Source organism: Pantherophis guttatus, chromosome 8, assembly GCF_059756535.1.
Source record: "Pantherophis guttatus breed Tessera chromosome 8, ASM5975653v1, whole genome shotgun sequence".
Lineage (NCBI taxonomy): Eukaryota > Metazoa > Chordata > Lepidosauria > Squamata > Colubridae > Pantherophis > Pantherophis guttatus.
Window position 1 is genome coordinate 26,931,541 of NC_142070.1, and position 18,125 is coordinate 26,949,665.

At 38.1% G+C, this 18,125-nt stretch overlaps 1 protein-coding gene across 15 annotated transcripts in view; it reads right to left on the reverse strand.

Annotated features, from left to right (window-relative positions):
* Window positions 1-2,628: 2,628 nt before the first annotated feature.
* TMEM131L (transmembrane 131 like) overlaps window positions 2,629-18,125 on the reverse strand; it is a 69,060-nt gene continuing 53,563 nt past the window's right edge. For 4 of the 15 annotated variants that reach the window (XM_060686894.2, XM_087874484.1, XM_087874483.1 and 1 more), the window contains 12 exons: window positions 17,883-18,029; window positions 16,767-17,383; window positions 16,010-16,164; window positions 15,028-15,149; window positions 14,356-14,495; window positions 13,762-13,941; window positions 11,783-11,861; window positions 11,123-11,208; window positions 8,416-8,536; window positions 7,843-7,913; window positions 6,106-6,248; window positions 2,629-3,054 (listed from right to left, as the gene is read on the reverse strand). In XM_060686894.2, coding sequence (XP_060542877.1) covers window positions 2,776-3,054; window positions 6,106-6,248; window positions 7,843-7,913; window positions 8,416-8,536; window positions 11,123-11,208; window positions 11,783-11,861; window positions 13,762-13,941; window positions 14,356-14,495; window positions 15,028-15,149; window positions 16,010-16,164; window positions 16,767-17,383; window positions 17,883-18,029 — 2,140 coding nt within the window. In that variant the 3' untranslated portion in view covers window positions 2,629-2,775. Of the gene's footprint in view, window positions 3,055-6,105; window positions 6,249-7,842; window positions 7,914-8,415; window positions 8,537-11,122; window positions 11,209-11,782; window positions 11,862-13,761; window positions 13,942-14,355; window positions 14,496-15,027; window positions 15,153-16,009; window positions 16,165-16,766; window positions 17,384-17,882; window positions 18,030-18,125 lie in introns of all 15 variants that reach the window. The other 11 variants (XM_060686891.2, XM_060686895.2, XM_087874476.1 and 8 more) reach the window with 6 other exon arrangements.

Below are 18,125 nucleotides of genomic sequence, written 5' to 3' on the forward strand. Positions count from 1 at the left end.
AAAACCTAGCAATGTGGGCTGTAACCTTAAGTACCATCAGTGCCATATGCTGAGACTGAGCGATCAGGATATCTGCTGATTAGGAGGAGAAGAAATCTGACTCAGGGAGGGAGAAATACATGTTTCCTGGTTTCCAATGCTACTTTTAATACAGTATTACAGTAATACAGTATTTACCATCCAAACTAGAGGGAAGGACATGACATTGGGTGAAGGAGAAAGCTTTCCTATAGCTGGGTGTTGGTAGCTGTGCAAGATATCTGGCAGCAAGATAGTGTGTCTCATATCTGCTGATGGAAGGAAGGCCGGGGCCTTTCCTAGATCCGCTTGCTGTCCTTCACAGTTTGTTTTGCCAGATCATATTCCATTTGGAGAACCGACAGAAAGAAGACCAGGCTTTGGAATTTAGTTATTACAGCCTTAATTCTGGTAAAGTGGAGTATTTGTGGTGCTAAGACCTCAAGGATAAGAGCTTCAGTCAAAGGTTTATGGAACAAGACACACTCGGATTTTTATTTTTAAAGTAGTTCTCTCTAGCCATAGATAAGAGTTACTGTGATTAATTTGGGTTATAGCCCCTCCAAGGTAGTAAAAAAAGAAGTTGGAGATCCAACAAAGCCCATCAAGGTGCCAGGACGGTAATCTAAATCAATCAATCTGTCTGTCTGTCTGTCTGTCTGTCTGTCTATCTATCTATCTATCTATCTATCATCTATCTATATCATATCTCTATCTATCTATCTATCTATCTATCTATCTATCTATCTATCTATCTATCTATCTCATATCATGTCTGTCTGTCTATCTATCTATCTATCTATCTATCATCTACCTATTTATCATCTATCTCTATCATCTCTATTTATCTATCATCTACCTATCATCTATCTCTATCATATCTCTATCTACCTATCTATCATCTCTCTATCATCTATCTAGCTAGCTAGCTAGCTATCTCTCTCTTTCTATCTATATCATCTATCTCTACCGTCTATCATCTACCTATCTATTTATTTATGTATCTATCTATATCTATGCATCTATCTATTCATTTATCCATCTATATCATGTCTCTATCTATCATCTATCTCTATCATCTACCTTTATCTATCTACTATCTGTCTATCATCTATCTATCTATCCATCCATCTATCTATATCTACCGTCTGTCTGTCTGTCTGTCTGTCTGTCTGTCTGTCTGTCTGTCTGTCTGTCTATCTATCTATCTATCTATCTATCTATCTATCATCTATCTATCTATCTATCTATCTATCTATCTATCTATCCATCCATCCATCCATCCATCCATCCATCCATCCATCCATCCATTTATAAATCCATCCATCTATCATCTATCTATATCATCTATTCAATCTAGAAGAAGCCTAAGTAACCAACCAACTAGCTCATGCATCTGCTTTTTGGACTTTATGCAACTTATAGAAGGTGCTGAGGATGTAGCTATCGCTAAAATGAATATTTATAAATACTATATTGCTTATTGACATACATATGGGCAAGAAATGATAACGCCCCATCCTGTTAGCATTTTTTGAAACAAGGGAAATTATTTGTAACTTTTTTTAGTTCTAAGAGTATAAAATGAGTAAGAACTACTCAACAAAAAGTGTTCCAGAGTCAATTGCTATGTTCACTGAAAACAAAAGGAAGAGAATGGAAGAACATGCTTTATGCAAATATAGAAGTGAATTTCCCATCAGAAATCTCAATTATAAATTCCAGTAAGATTTTTGTGCAAGTAGAAACTCATATGTGATATGCAGAGACCAAAATGAAGAACATTTGTATATATTTTCACAACTTTTTATGTTTTTAATGTGAAGAGACCATGATGAAGAAGAGCATTTTTATATATTTTCACAAGTATTTATGTTTTTATTTTTGGAAATATAGCCTTATATTCAGAAATATGTTTTGAGGGAACTACTGTTTGAAACAAAAACTGCCTGAATTTTTGAAGACATGGTTATGGGAATATTAAATTTTCTTTGGCTTTTATACAGTTAATATGTACTACAGATAGTCCTCAACTTATGACCATAATTGAGCCCAAAGTTCTGCTGCAAAGCGACACTGTTGTTATGTGAGTTTTATCCCATTTTATGACCTTTCTTGCCACAGTTGGTCAGTTGCCTTTGAATTTTGTTCACATGACCACGGGGAGGCCACATGTAAGTGTGAAAAACAGTCATAAGGCACTTTTTAGTGCCGTTATAACTTTTAACAGTCACTAAATGAACCATTATAAATCAAGGACTGTCTGTACTGAAAAGGCTCTTAGTTTTGTTTTGTAAAATTATTTGTATGGCTATTTTTTTTTTCTATTTATTGCTCTTAACTGCTGTAAAGCATCAGAAAAAATAAGACTATAAACTTGATAAATAAAAATATGTGAAACAGAAGTTAATGAAGTCAGAAAATGCTGGTTAGATGGTGTTTCATCCCGAAACAAGACAAAACTTAAAACTTCTCTTCTTCTTTCCCAAAATGAAAAGAGAAAGCAGCTATGGAGTCAATAGCACGATACCGCTGATTGAGACTTCTCTAACACCATTGTTTGTCTTATTATTGAATGTATTTTGTCAGAAAAGAGAAATTCTAGATGCCTTGGTAAAAAAAAAAAAAGTTTATTTTCCATACAAAAGTGCCAAAATAATGACCAACATTGAATTCTAGTTCAACCACCAGCTCATTCTAGTAATCAAAAGAAAAAGCTTTTTTTTAAGTTCACATTTTAAAAATGACATTCTTTTTTCACACATTTCCACAATAACCCGAGTCCCTAGGAAGAGAGAAATTTGCATTCCGATTAGCTGCTGAAGTCCATATATCTAAGTTCATATAGGCACGGAATGGGTTAAATCTCGGGTAACATTCCTGCTTACATAGGACTGCTTGGCTCTCCACCTGAGCTGAATGCTGAGTGGCAGCACTGACGGGGCAGCAGTTGTCGTAGACATCATTCTGAGGGGCCCAGATGGAACCGAAGAGGCCAGACATGGGTGACAAACTCCTGGTGCTCGAGAGGTAGGACTGAAAGGCAAAGGGAAGGTATCACTGGGAGTGCAAAAGATGTCTGAAGACCAGGAACAAAGCAGTTACATAGCACTTGAGAAACTGAAGCAAGCAAGCTAAGGTGAAAATTAAATTAAAATGGAAATAAACAATTTATTTTTATGCACATTTTGCTGAAGGACCAGCCTTAACAAAGTCTTCATGCCCTCACAGCCTCACATTATCCAAGCATGTTCTCCAGGTAAATGTGACTTGAATGCTGTGTTTCCCAAACCCCACTCTTCATCACTGCGCCAGGATTATAAATCTATTTTTATATCCAGGGGAAAAAAATCCAGCATTTTTCCATTTTCCATTATTCATTTCATCACATGCATAATGAAAATGTACATTTAAATATGTACTGAACAATGAAATCTATGGAACTCAGAACGTTTGACCCTGTGGCTCCCGAGGACATGACAGGATTCTGGCTAGGCTTAGTGCTGCCACATGTTTATTGGACCCGTGTCCCTCCTGGTTGGTACTGGCCTCCTGGGAGGTTACATGAGGCTGGCTCCAGGGGATTATAAACGCTTCTTTGAGTGAGGGTGCCTTTCCCGCCGCCTTGAAAGAGGTGGTGGTGAGGCCCCTCCTCAAGAAGCCCTCCCTGGACCCGGCTGTATTAGCAAACTACTGTCCTGTCTCCAACCTTCGTTTTGTGGCGAAGGTTGTTGAGAGTGTGGTGGCACGACAGCTTCCCCAGCACCTGGATGAAGCTGTCTATCTAGACCCGTACCAGTCGGGCTTCAGGCAGGGATACAGCACAGAAACGGCATTGGCCGCATTGGTGGATGATCTCTGGAGGGCTGGGACAGGGGTTGCTCCTCTGTCCTAGTCCTATTAGATCTCTCAGCGGCTTTTGATACCATCGACCATGGTATCATGCTGCAGCGGTCGAGGGGGTTAGGAATAGGAGGCACCATGCTGCGGTGGTTCTCCTCCTTCCTCTCTGACCATTCGCAGTTTGTGTTGGCAGGGGGGCAAAGGTCGACCTTGAGGCGCCTCACTTGGGGAGTGCCGCAAGGGTTGGTCCTCTCGCCCCTTCTGTTCAACATTTACGTGAAGACGCTGGATGAGATCATCCGTGGTTTTGGGGTGAGAGTCCATCAGTACGCTGATGACACCCAGCTATACATCTCCACCCCAGACCACCCCAATAATGCCCTTGATGTGATGTCCCACTGCCTGGAGGCCGTGCGGATCTGGATGGGGAGAAATAGGCTCAGGCTCAACCCTTCCAAGACCGAGTGGCTGTGGCTCCCGGCGTCCCAGTATAGTCAGCTGGTGCCATCGCTGACTATTGGGGGTGAATCTTTACCCCCCACAGAGAGGGCTCGCAATCTGGGTGTCCTCCTGGATGCACAGCTGTCTTTAGAAGAGCATATGATGACCGTGGCCAGGGGGACTTTTTATCAGGTTCGCCTGGTACACCAGTTGCGGGCCTTTCTGGATCGGGACGCCTTGCGCACGGTCACTCATGCCCTTGTCACCTCACGACTGGATTACTGTAATGCTCTCTACATGGGGCTCCCTTTGAAGAGCACTCGGAGGTCCAACTGGTCCAGAATGCAGCCGCGCAGGTGGTTATGGGCGCAACTCATTGCGCCCATGTGGCACCTCTCCTGTGCAAACTGCACTGGCTCCCAGTGCTCTTCCGGGTGCAATTCAAGGTGTTGGTTACCACCTTTAAAGCGCTCCATGGTTTAGGACCCGGGTACTTGCGAGACCGACTTCTGCCACCAATAGCCTCCCACCGGCCAGTCCGCTCATACAGAGAGGGATTCCTCAGGGTGCCGTCGGCCAAGCAATGTCGGCTGGCGACACCCAGGGGGAGCCTTCTCTGTGGGAGCTCCTGCCCTTTGGAACGAACTGCCCCCGGAAATACGCAAGATCTTCAACCTCTGTGTGTTTTGCTGTGCCCTTAAGACCCTACTGTTTCGCCAGGCAGGGCTAACTATGTGATTATTTTAAACTGGGAGTTTTAAATTGGGGGCTGAAATTGTGTAGTATTTTTAATAATTTTAAATTTTGATATTTGTATATTTTTTGTTTTAATAGGATGTACACCGCCCCAAGTCCTTCGGGAGAGGGGCGGTATAGAAATAAAATTATTATTATTATTATTATTATTATTATTATTATTATTATTATTATTATTATTATTAATGTGTGTTATTAAATGTGCCAAAATTACAATCAAAACTGAAATGGAAGCCACTTACATTTTGAAATATGAATGTTAAATACCTCACTCTTAAAAAAAAGAAACCCAAGAATATGTAAAGGACAACTCCAAAAGATTACCATATTTTTCAGTGTATAAGATGCACCCCCCCCCCAAAAAAAGTGAATGGAAATGTTTGTGCATTTTATACAGCGAATGTTGCCCGAGCCCCCGCCCACCCACTGGCTCCCACCCTGCGGCCTCTGTCTCCCAGCAATTGACCTCCTTGCAGCAAACAGCAAACAGCCTGGTCAGCTTCAACATAGCCTGATTTAGCACAAGCAGCTGATTGGCGGTTGGATCGGCCTCCTGGAATACGCCACTGCCTGTCGCCCCCGTCGCCAGTAATCGCTGCTGCTGCCTATTACCACGTCATTTTCGGCGATCCTTGTCACCTGGAACAGGCCAAAAACCACCTCATTTTCAGTTATCCCTGCCGCATGGAACGGGCCAAAAACGGGACATGCAGCGATCAAAAATGGAATGCAAGGAGGCAAAAAATGGGGTGGTGATAGGCGGCGGCAGTGATCCCTGCAACCTGCAACAGCTGATAGGTGGTATTCCGGGAGGCCAATCCAACTGCCAATCAGCTGCTTGTTCTAAATCAGGCTGTACTGAAGCTGACCAGGTGTTTGCTGCAAGGAGGTAAAATTGCTGGGAGGCAGAGGCAGATTTTTTCCCTTTGTTTTCCTCCAGAAAAGCTAGGTGCGTCTTATACTTTGGAGAGTCTTATAGTCCGAAAAATACAGTATATTTGAACTACTATAACAGACTGCATGAAACAGGCCACTTATAATACTTACTGTTGGGTTGACATAACTGGTGGGTTCCCATGTTGGAGGAAGGTTAGGTGGGGTGTTCCATGAAGACTGACAGCTGTGATCAATGAAGCCTGAATTTTGAATTTCTTCTGTGCACGGAAATCCATTATGGTAATTCATGTTTTCTTTATTTTAGGAGACAGAAGAGTTTTCAGTATTAATCAACTTTGTATCAAAGTGTGATTCTATATATTGTAGGAATAAACATATATAATGCATATATAATAAAATATTATCCAAATAATTACTATATGAATCCTAGATCCTGTTTGTATGCCCTGTTGACAGCAGCACCTAATCAACTATGGCTAATCTCCATAAACCAAAAGGGGTCAGTCCAGATTAGTATTCACATGAGAGGCCTCCAAGGCTATTTGGGAAAATTTTAAATGCAGTGGAAAACTACTTCCCATTGCTACCATATTGACATACCTGTATAGTTCATCATAAATTAATCTGGACTTTAAAGTAGATTTCATTTTTATATCCTGTTTTTTGTTCATTTATATAGGAGTCTATACCAGGGGTGTCAAACTCAAGGCTTGGGGGCTGGATCCGGCCCGTGAGATGTTTAGATCTGGTCCACAGGGCCGCCTTGGAAACAGCAAAGGACCGGCCTGTGGTGCCTCTGCCAGGAAAACGGAGCTCAGAAGGGCCGCATGTAGCCCTCACAAGCTCCGTTTTCACTGGCAGAGGTTGCAGGAGGCCGTCGCAGCCAAACACGGAGCTCAAGAGCCCGTTTTCATTGGCACAGCACTCGGGCCACCACAGGTGCCGCCCAACTTGAGTGATGTCATGCTGGCCATGCCCAGCCTGGCCACGCCCACCCTAGCTCTCCAAGGTCAAACACAACTCTGATTTGGCCCTCAATGAATTTGAGTTTGACATCCTTGGTCTATACTAAATAATAATATAGGTTGGGTGACTGAAGAACAATAATATCCATTTTACAGATATTGAAGGTGCTATGAGACTGAAATTTTAGGTATGGCAAGCTGCCATACCTAAAGATGAAGTGGGCAAGTAAGTAGGGTGGATAAAAGCCAGGAATCCAGTCTAAAAGATCCCTTTGGGGAGATAGAAGGAACTAAGTTGTTAAGGAAACAAAGGAAAAAATGTCACCTGACCCAGACATCAGAAGTTGGGTCTGAGCATGTGGGAAGCCCTTCCCCAAATCCCACCAACAGCTACCAGATTTGTAAATTAACAAGGAAAGAGTAGTTGCTAGTCTTGTCAATCAACAAAGCAAAGCAAGCAAGGATTTGGGAAATAAAATGCTCCTGACTCTGAGTTGTTTTTGGATCTAGACTTCGAAGCTTCTGTCCATCTGGCTAGTGCCTGCCAGTCTCATTGAGAAAAACATGGGAAAGTGTGAATGAGTGTGTATGAGAAAGAGGAAATATATATCTATTGTAATCAGTAAAGTTCTACTGTTACTTTACATTCACCGAGTCTCCATGTATTCTAAAGAACCGATTGTGCCTCGGTATTCAGTTGAAAGTGATTTCAGTGTGGCTATTTTCCACGGTTGTGAGTGTGTGTGTAAGGGAGTGACCATACGCCAAGCCTGAAAGTATGGTGACAGTGCAATCTGTACAGGAATCTAAAAGCACATAGAAAAGCTAGGATAACAACCAAAACTGTTCAATGGAATTCTGAATGCCTATTTAAGCGTACCTATTTCCATACAGAGTACTAATGGTTCTGTAGAAGACTTACCATACTCATTCACTTCTACTGGACAGTACATGTTAAGCTGGCCATCACAGGGTGGATTCCAATCAACAAAGCTATTGCAAGATTTTAAAAAAAGAAAGAAAAATTTCAGAAAGACTGAATTAAAGCCAATACCTTGGCTCAAAGGTCACCAAAAAAACCCCACAACTTATTTCTGATAAAACAGCCCCTCCTAATCTGGATCCCTCCCAGGAGTGAAATCCAGCAGGTTCTAACAGGTTCTGGAGAACCGGTAACGGAAATTTTGAGTAGTTTGGAGAACCGGCAAATACCACCTCTGGCTGGCCCCAGAGTGGGGTGGGAATGGAGATTTTGCAGTATCTTTCCCCTGGAGTGGGATGGGAATGGAGATTTTGCAATATCCTTCCCCTGCCATGCCCACCAAGCCACGCCCACAGAACCGGTAGGGAAAAAAATCTGGATTTCACCCCGATCCCTCCACATCTTCCAGATATGCGAGGACAACTCCCAGCTCCCACCCCCAACACACAATCTCAGACTGTGAAGACCATAGTAAAAATATATCAGCAATAATAAATAAATAAATAAACCTGCCCATTATGTAATGAAGGGTTTTCCTGGATCATGCATGATACATTGTTCTCAAGACTGTAATTCATGCTATTCGTCAAGCAGATAGGCTGGGATGACCACAGATCTCCTGCTGGATAGAGACCTAGAAAAGCAAATAAAATTTATAGCATGTTATATATTTATACAATACATATTTTAAAAAAACTTTCAAGCATCAGCATTACAATGCTATGCAACATTGTATATCCACCCAAACAAATTAAGTTTTATAATATACAGCACAACATTCTAGCCACTTAATTGGCTGAGGTTTATACAGTTTTGATATAAATGTTCAAGTACAATATATTTGATGGGCATAAGGCTGGAGATTATCCATCATATGAATTTGTTGTAAAAGTTAGAGTTTTTCAGCTAGTATCAAACTCTGCAAATTCAGGAGGTATGTGCTGAACGAATGGTACTGACAACGCTTTCGCAGAAGTTCTGGATGTTACAGCATTTCCATGGTCATATGGACATAATCTGAGTACTTAACAATTGTCTCACACAATTGCAGTGTGTTGTGGTCATAGGACTACAATTTGTCATCCTCCCTGCCAGATTTCCACAAACAAAAGTCAGCTGGAAAGCTGGCAGGGAAAGTTGCAAGAAACTCCTGCTGCTTTTTCTCCAGACTGCCACTATGGAGCATCAACTCGCTAGCCTATGAACCACCTAGGATTTGCAACTTCCTGCCAGCTTCCCCATAGACTTGTGGGGAAGCTTGCAGGAAGTCGCAAATCATAGTCAGGTGAGTTCTTTGCTTAATGAACCACAATCCTTAATCAGGGCCGGATTTAGATGAAAAGAGGCCCTAGGCTATTCCACTTATGAGGCCCTTTCACCTATAGTGAAAGTGTAATTTTAATTTTGCTAACAATTTGAATGTAGGCCCCTCTTGATCTTGAGGCCCTAGGCTGAAGCCTAGTTAGCCTATAGGAAAATCCGGCCCTGTCCTTAATGTTGGCATTGGAGCCTGGCAGTATTGCTGTTGCTAAGCAATGCAGTCACATGATATCCCTCTTTACGGTTGCATCACTTAACAACAGAAATTCTGGTTCCAATTACTATGGTTAAGTGACAGCTTCCTATAGACCAAAGCTGAATCCTTAAGAGATTCTGGGAAAGATAATATATTTGCAGAAAGTTGTAAGTTAGTCCCCAACTCTCCTTTTGTAACCCTGTCCATTTGAGACCAATAGATTTTAGAGGAGGATGCTGAATTATTATATTCACAAGATTATTCCAGTCTTTTCAAAAGCACCATCCAGAAGCAGGAATAGTTAAAAATGGGAGTCTGAGGGAAATGGAAGAACAGGAAGTGGATATTTGTTCTGAAAATGCTGAATGAGCAAGTCTTTCTGCTTTAACTATTTTATGCTCCCATTCATCATTCACATTTTATAACTTAGATGATAATTAATTAGACAAAAAAAGGAACAAAAAGGCTTAATTTGCTTGTTCATTTATTTATATCTGGCATAATTTTGTACTTAATTTCTGTCATTTTCCTAATATCTGCCCATAAAAAGCTAAGCAAATCCCATCACTATAATATCTCAATCTATTTACATGAAAGTTGGTATTCTTGATTAAGGTATTCAGAGGAAATGCACTTGCTAATTTATTTTAGCTCTAACAAAACTTCTCATCAGACTTATTTTTGATCTCTTGTGAACAATAAGCTGATCAGCAGTTCTTATTTTCGGGGGGAAACCTCATTTTAATTTTTTATAGTACTTTTATTAAAGATTGCAATTTACAACAATAAAAACTAATGCAAAATGTAAAAAAAAAGAAAGTAAAAATGGAAGCAGAAAAGACAAGAATAGAAAAAACAGAAAAACAAGGAAAAATAAGAATATATATAGTAAGGCAAAAGAAGAGAAATATATAAAGAAGTGACTTCTTCCTTCATCAAAAAATACAGGTAGTCCTCAAATTATAACTGCAATTGAGCTCAAAATTTTTGCTGCTAAGCAAAACAGATGTTAAGTGTGTTTTGCCCCATTTTATGACCTTTCTTGCCACAGTTGTTAAATGAATCACTGTAGTTGTTAAAGTTAGTAACACAATTGTTACGTGAAACTGGCTTCCCCACTACGCTGCTTTTGTAACTGAGGACAACCTATATAAACAATTTTACTAACTTATCAACTTAAAAATTACATTTTATAAAGTTCCTTTCCACTTATTTATTTGACTAGGATTTCATCTAGACTTTATCTTCTTTTAAATGGACACTGCCTGTAGATCCCATCCAATTTTGTCAAAGGGGCATGATGCTGGATGTACTCAATGAAGCTTCAGATTTCTGAATCAAAGTTTTAGTAAATAAGAAATTAAAAAAGAACAGTTAACAATAACAAAACCTTGAGGGCACATTATCTTTTAATAGAGGAAAAAAGAAGGAAATACAAGGGAATTTTAATATCTAATGTATTCCTGTTAAGTTAGTGAAATTTAAGCAACCATCCTAAATAAGCTACCTGGTTTCACTTGAATTACATAAATCGTAGTGAAACTATATTAAAGATAAGTTAATCATTAGTCATATAAAATTGGATGTATCAGAAAGAAAATAATGCAGGACTGGATGATCTGCCTTATATTACAAACAATAAAAATTATGCATGAAATTGATATGATTTAGCTACTGAATAAGATCTTTTTTTAATTAACCAACCTTCATTTTTGTCTTGATCTGTGGTTATATCAGTGAAGCTGGGACACAAATTCTCTGGATACTGTGTGATACTGTTCACTTCTCTACTAAAATTAAAGATAAATATTTTTATATTTTTAATGATCAACATAACTTTTCCATTGCAGAGAGTATTACCACGGTTATGTTCATAAATGGATACACACACACACACACACACACACACACACACACACACACACACACATTCCAGGCATGATATCTAATGTAATCAAGTAAAAAAATGGCTATACAGTTTTTTGATCAAAATATTTGTATGGCACATCTAGCGGGTTTTTTTGTCTGATCTTAAAATACAAAGCAGTCAGATTTGGTTAATAGTACTAAGAAAATATAAGACTTAACTACAGTGAGAAAAAAAATCATCCCATAGGCTATAGCAAACCACTGCTATATGGCTCCCCAAAAACATGGACATAGAATTAAAAAATATATTCATCTTGTTAAACCAAAAAAGGGGGCACATTAATATTTTATATGAAATAAACAGTTAAAAACATTATCAAATATATAAGTAAGTTTAGAACTAGAAGATTTGCTTTTCATTTCTTTGCTAGTTATATTTGAAACAGTTGATCTGTGATCAATCTATAGAAAAGAGGAACTATTGAAAATCTTTACCTGGTGTTGCAGATGTTGTGGGAAAGATTTAAAGTGATGGGCGTATCAGGTGAAAAATCATTACATGAAATACTTTCCCCTGCACAAAACAAAATTAAGAATCAGGGACTGGAATAACATATACAATACACTAACTTTGGAACTATATGATTTAACAGGTAGTCCCTAAGAGTACTTTTAGCATCTTTCTAGAGATTTTCTTTCTTTTCTGTAGAGATTCTCAAAAGTCACAGAAAAGAAAAAGATTGAGGAACAGACATAGCACTCCCATCCAGAACTAGCATTTAACACCACAATGCCAGTAATAATTCGTAATGTACAAATTTGATAGCAGTAGCACTTAGACTTGTATCCGCTTGATAGTGCCTTATAGCCCTCTCTATGCTGTTTTCAGAGTCAGCATATTTCCCCCAACAATTTGGGTCCTCATTTTACCAACCTTGGAAGGATGGAAGATTGAGTCAACCCTGACCCGGGGAGAATTGAACTGCTGACAATCAGCAGAAGTAGCCTGCAATACCGCATTCTAACCAATACACCAACATGGCTCGTTTGATAAATAACTATATAAATAAATTTGTCTCCTTGCCTTCAGAAACAATACATTTCAGTGGCTTTGCCTTCATTGTTCCTTTAAACTATGCTATTAACAACTCATTAGACTATTAAAATGCATTCAAAATAGTAATCCCAATAAATTTAATAAAGATTAACAAGAAAAACAAATAGGAGTTACTAATGAAAAGACTTGTTTATAGAGGTAGTCCTCACTTAATGATGGGAATTGGGACCACCAACTCAGTGATGCAGTTGTAAAGAGTGACATTGCATGACCATACCAATGGCAGTTCCAAATGCCATCATTAAGCAAATTCCACACAGTTGTTAAGCACAATGTCATGTGATCACCTTTTGCTACCCCCTGCTGGCTTCCCCATTGACTTTGTCAGAAGCCAGCAGTAAAGTTTGCAAATGGTGATCATGTGACTGTGGGATACTGGGACTATTGTAACTGTGAGTGGCCAAGTGTGCAAATCATGATCATATGATCATGGGGACACTATGATAGCTGCAACTCCAAGGACTGGTCATATTTCTCCTCATTCAGCGCCGCTAGAAGTTAGAATGGTTGCTGAATTAATGGTTACAAGCAAGAATTATCTGTAGTTAAACTTCAAAATGCCAGGAAGAGTTAATTTTTAAATAAAAGAGCCAGTCTGGTCTAGCCATTAAGGCACTGGACTAACAACAGGGAACTCTGAGTTCTAGTCCTGCCTTAGGCATGGAAGTCACTCTCTGTCATCTGAATTCACTTTACAGAGTTGTCTTTTTGGGGAAAAATAGGAGGAAGAGCCTTGAGTTATTTATAAAAATAATAAAAGCGGGATAAAATTCTTTAAAAGTGATGTTCAGATATTTGATTATGTTAATAAGTCAAGACTATGTTTATTATAAATTTAGTTTTTTGTTTTGTTTTGTTTTTGTTTTTTGATTTATATGCCGCCCTTCTCCGGAGACTCAGGGAGGCTTACAATGCGCTAAGCAATAGCCTTCATTCTTTTGTATATTTATACAAAGTCAGCTTATTGCCCCCACAACTGGGTCCTCAATTTACCTACCTTAGAAAGGATGGAAGGCTGAGTCAACCTTGAGCCTTGGCGAGATTTGAACCTGCAGTAATTGCAGGCATCTGGTCTTAATAACCAGCTTAATAACAGGGTGCCTTAGACCACTGTACTACCAAGGCTCCTGTTTAATCATAATCCCTTTAAAATAAACACATTGTGTATTATCTCCTAAAATAGGTGTGCTTATTTTAAACACTTTAATAGCAGCGATTAAGATATTTTTCTTATTTTCAGTTAAGACTATTTTCTAAATAGCAAGCTTGGGGGAGGTGGGGAGTCAAGGCGGGTGACATGCAGTGACATTTTCCCAAAGCAGAAAAGAGAAAGAAGACATGTCCAGACCCCACATACTTGAAGGAAGGAAATGTCTGCTAGGAATCTTCTTATCTCCATCCGAACTGCTGGTGCTGCTCCAGCTGCCCCAGCTGCCCCGACTGGCCCGGACACTTCCAGAAGAACTTCCACAATCTGAACTTGAATCTGAACAAAACCTCTCCAAGCACTTCTTCTTAGGCCACTGGTAGAAACCTTCTTCGGGAAGCAGTTAACAAAACCAAACTTTAACACTTGCATCATTGCATTTCGTAAATAAGCAAACGTGAGATTACCAGGATATCAGACTTTCTTTTCTATTCCATCTTTTGTTAGATAGGAAGATTAAACAACTTTAACGAATGGCAGACTGAGAGAGAGCTCATTTCTAAACTAGGACTATCCCTGAAGTTTAGAAATGTTCAAAGTTTTATAAATATGGAATTTTTTTTTGTCACTGGTTCTCATTCTCCTAATCAAACCGTCAAATATGAAGACTAGGATGTTCTCCTTATTATAGCATCAAATCAATTTGTTTCTTGGATTTGATTTGAGGACCAAAATAACAAAAAAGGATTTCAAATGCAAAACTGGTTACTATTGTTTGCCTTCCATTTACATTTTACCACCTACCTGCCTCCCTGTGCGCAGATTTATCATCTCCTTTGCAAGTTTCCCCGTTGCTTTGAGCACACCAATTTCTTATGTTAATAGTCGTTCTAAGTTCATGTCTATCACTGCACACGTGCTTCAGTTCAGCCTGCTCAGGAACCCTGTATAAATGTCCCCCAAACAAGAAGAAAAGCCTTAGGTTTTTTTTTCTTTCTACTCTGACCAGTGAATGAATAATGGCATATTAAGATTAGATGATAACTGAAACACCAAAAAAGACAGGTTACATGTTAACAAGAGAATGAGTCAAATAAATAATTATAAAATAATACATGGAGCCAAAACTCTCCCCTTTCTTACACAGAATTACTATTCCTATTTGACAAAGGTTTCTGATCCAGCCAAAGAATTCTGTTTAAAAAATAGTTTCTTTGTTTTCTCTTTCCTTAGAGTCCTTTCAGCCTTCATTCTAAAATAGTGCGGAAACCCCTTGAAAGAAGCAGCAGCAATGGTGATGGAAGAAGAGGAAGGAATTAGAAAAAGTCATTCCTTCTGTAGACAGGGACATTCAGAATAAAAATACACTCAAAGATTGCTAGCACTCTCTGAAAACATCTAATAAAATTTAAGTGGTAGAAACAGTCCTGATCTTCTAATTTTAAAATGTGAATATGTGATGGTAGTGATGCATACCGTGAAGATATGTTTATATGCTTCTTCTTATTTTTTCTGTTTGTCCTATGTCTATTCCAGCTAGTATTGGGCAAGTGTCCATCTTTTTTCTCTTGAGACCCATTTTTTCTGTGAACTTCTTCCTGCTGAAAGACACAACTATTTTTTAAAATATACATGTTCTAGAACCATATTCAATATAACCAACTATTGAAAGGCTACCATTTTATGATACTGAATATATTAGCGTAAATCTTTTTTCTATTTCTTCTCTGATGCTTTTATTCTGTTTTGAGTTAGAAAGGGCTGGAATGGGAGCAAGAATAAGTAGTACAATTTTGACCAACAAAAACCAGGTCAGTATCATTATTAGCAGACCTCCTATAAATGCTCCCTCTGACTTTCTTTCTTCTCCAGTGAGATTCAAAGTTTCCTGAAAAGTTATTTCAGCTTTGTATTATATAGGTGCAACCAGGGTTAATCAAAGAGAAAATTAAAGGTAACTTTCATGCATACATATTTTTGTTCTGGTGTTAGTTCACAAAATTGTAAATCTAAAATGAATCGAACAACGTAAGTAGCCTCATGTAGGCTATGCAGCATCTAAGACACTATGCAAAGCTTTGAAACAGTTCTTTTTAATTAAATCATTTAAACTTTTTAATTTGTAAAAATGGAGCTCATTAACCCACTTCAACCAATCTTCATATTTTGAAAGTTTTTATTCTTTTTAATGATCGTTTACATTGCTTGTACTTTATTGCTAGTAATTCCAATTGCTCTAACACACACACAGTGCATGGGGCCTACTGATAGACAATTGTTAAAAAGTATGAAACAAGAAAAGAAATATAAAGTTCATCTCGTTGAAACCACTGGGCTTTTATTAGCTTCGATAAAACTTTCCACAAACTGGATCATATTTAATCCAGACCTCTGATCTATCTTATTGTGTGTGTTTTTTTAAAGTAAATATTGCAAAGAAGAGATATAAAATACAGACCTCAGCAGAAATCAATTCCCGTTTTCCAGAATACAGTAATTCATCTTTAAGTCCTTTATTCTCTAATTTCTCTGTAGAAAGCTGTTCACTAGCCTGTTTTTGCAACGTCTCACAGTTTCCTGTTTCATTTCTAAGAGGCACTTGCTGACTATTCCCTTAAGCAATAAAGAGAAATATATTTTGTAATAACCGCTAATAAACCATGAAAAATTGTGGATGTGTATTACTTGAAATTTACAGTAAAGGTTAGTGTCATGTTAGATTGGATTTAAAAATTCTCAATTTCTTAACTGAAAATATTCTTTCATGAGATACTTTAGAAAAATATTTGGGTCTGACTAGATAAATAAAACATTGGCAAAACCCTTCTTTCCGAAAAACAAAATAAAGATGAAGAAAACTATACTTGTATTTCAATCACTTTAAAACTTACCCTGAAGGAATTTCCTCATTTACAATTCATCTTAATCCTAGTAAATACGCCTAAAATTGCAGCCTTTGTGTCATATTTGTATATCTTTTCTAATTGTTAAATGCTGAAAATCCAATTAAAACCCACTTCTTAAAAGCATTAAAATGCTCGGGGTTGCAATATAATATTATGATTGCTAAAATATTTGATACTGTCCAGCTTCTATGGCCATAATTCTAGCATTATTTTCAAAATTCTAGAAGTTAACAAAAACTATTTTCTGGCATGCATATTTCTCTGTTAACTTTATTCAAAACAACACCTTTTCGATTAAAAAAAAATTACCTCCATTTTTCCTTGAACTCTCTTGAAATTCTGATTGTTGTTGAGGAGATGATCTTGGAAAGCGACTTTCAGGCAATTTCTTTGATGACTTTGAAGGACATAACTCAGGTTCTTTGAGTTCAGCTAAATTTTCTGAAGACTTAAGATTCGTTTCCTTAGGAAACATATTTGTTTGAAGGCCCTCCTTCAAATTGCAATCTGAAGAAATGTTTTTCATAAGTGTTGCACTTTTCAATGCACTTTCGTCTTTATCTACAAAGTTCCCTGGGTGCGTTAAGTTCTTTTGCATGTTCATGTTTACGCTATTTGCATATTTCAAGCTCAGCCAGTTTTCATTAACAGTACAAATGTCTTCCTTTGGTGCTGAAATAGGATTTTCAATTGACTGGTTCGGCTTATCATCTGTTGTTAGAATATTGCTGCTAGGTGTTGTGCTTGATTTTTGTTTACCGTAGTATACAGAACATTTGTGTTTCTTCTGAGAATGACTGTATGTTGCCGGACTCCTCTTGGCAGCATTCTGGCTACGGCTGGTTGCAGCGCCCACCAAAAGGGATCCTTTTCCTTTTCCTTTATCAGAAGAACTGTAAGTCTCAGTAAACGCTCTGCAGCTACTCCTGATTTTAAAATAAAATTATAAGACTCATTATAAAAAAAGATTGCATGGTTTCTACACAATTGCCAAAAACAACGCAGTAAAAAAGTTGTAAACATGGAACCAAGCATGAAACTTTGAAATCAAGTTGATCTAAAAGTATTTTCAATGTCCTTCAGTTTTATATTTCCTGACTCCCTTAATATATGTCATAACAAGAATATTCATTTTTTAAAATTTTATTTATCTATTAAACTTATATGACCTTCACCTTGCCTAGATTTTTGCCCCTGTTCCACTGGAGAGATACTGCAAAATAGTAAATATACATATACTCTGATATGCAAATATGGAAATCTAGATTATGTATATCCAAACTTTTTAAAACAGTAACCTGCCTTCTTAGTATAAAACAGCAGTTATCCCAACTAACATCTTAGAAATACCAATCTATACCACAATCTATAATTTTTAAATAAGATTTCCAGGAATTTTATATATAGAAAGGTAAAATGCATTACTTGTAAGTTTCAGAACTGATGATATCCACAGAATTGTTGTTTTGCAGTATAGAATTATGATTTGACCGCTGTCTTGACTTCATGAATTCTGTTAGAATGTACTGTGCTTGCTGGAAAGCTATCAAGATCACACCAAATAAGGACAAACTGCAAGTGCAAACACACATATAGAAACAGTAATGAAAAATGTGCAAAAATTAAAGTCCATTTAATCTCAATTTAATAATATACATTTGAAGGCAC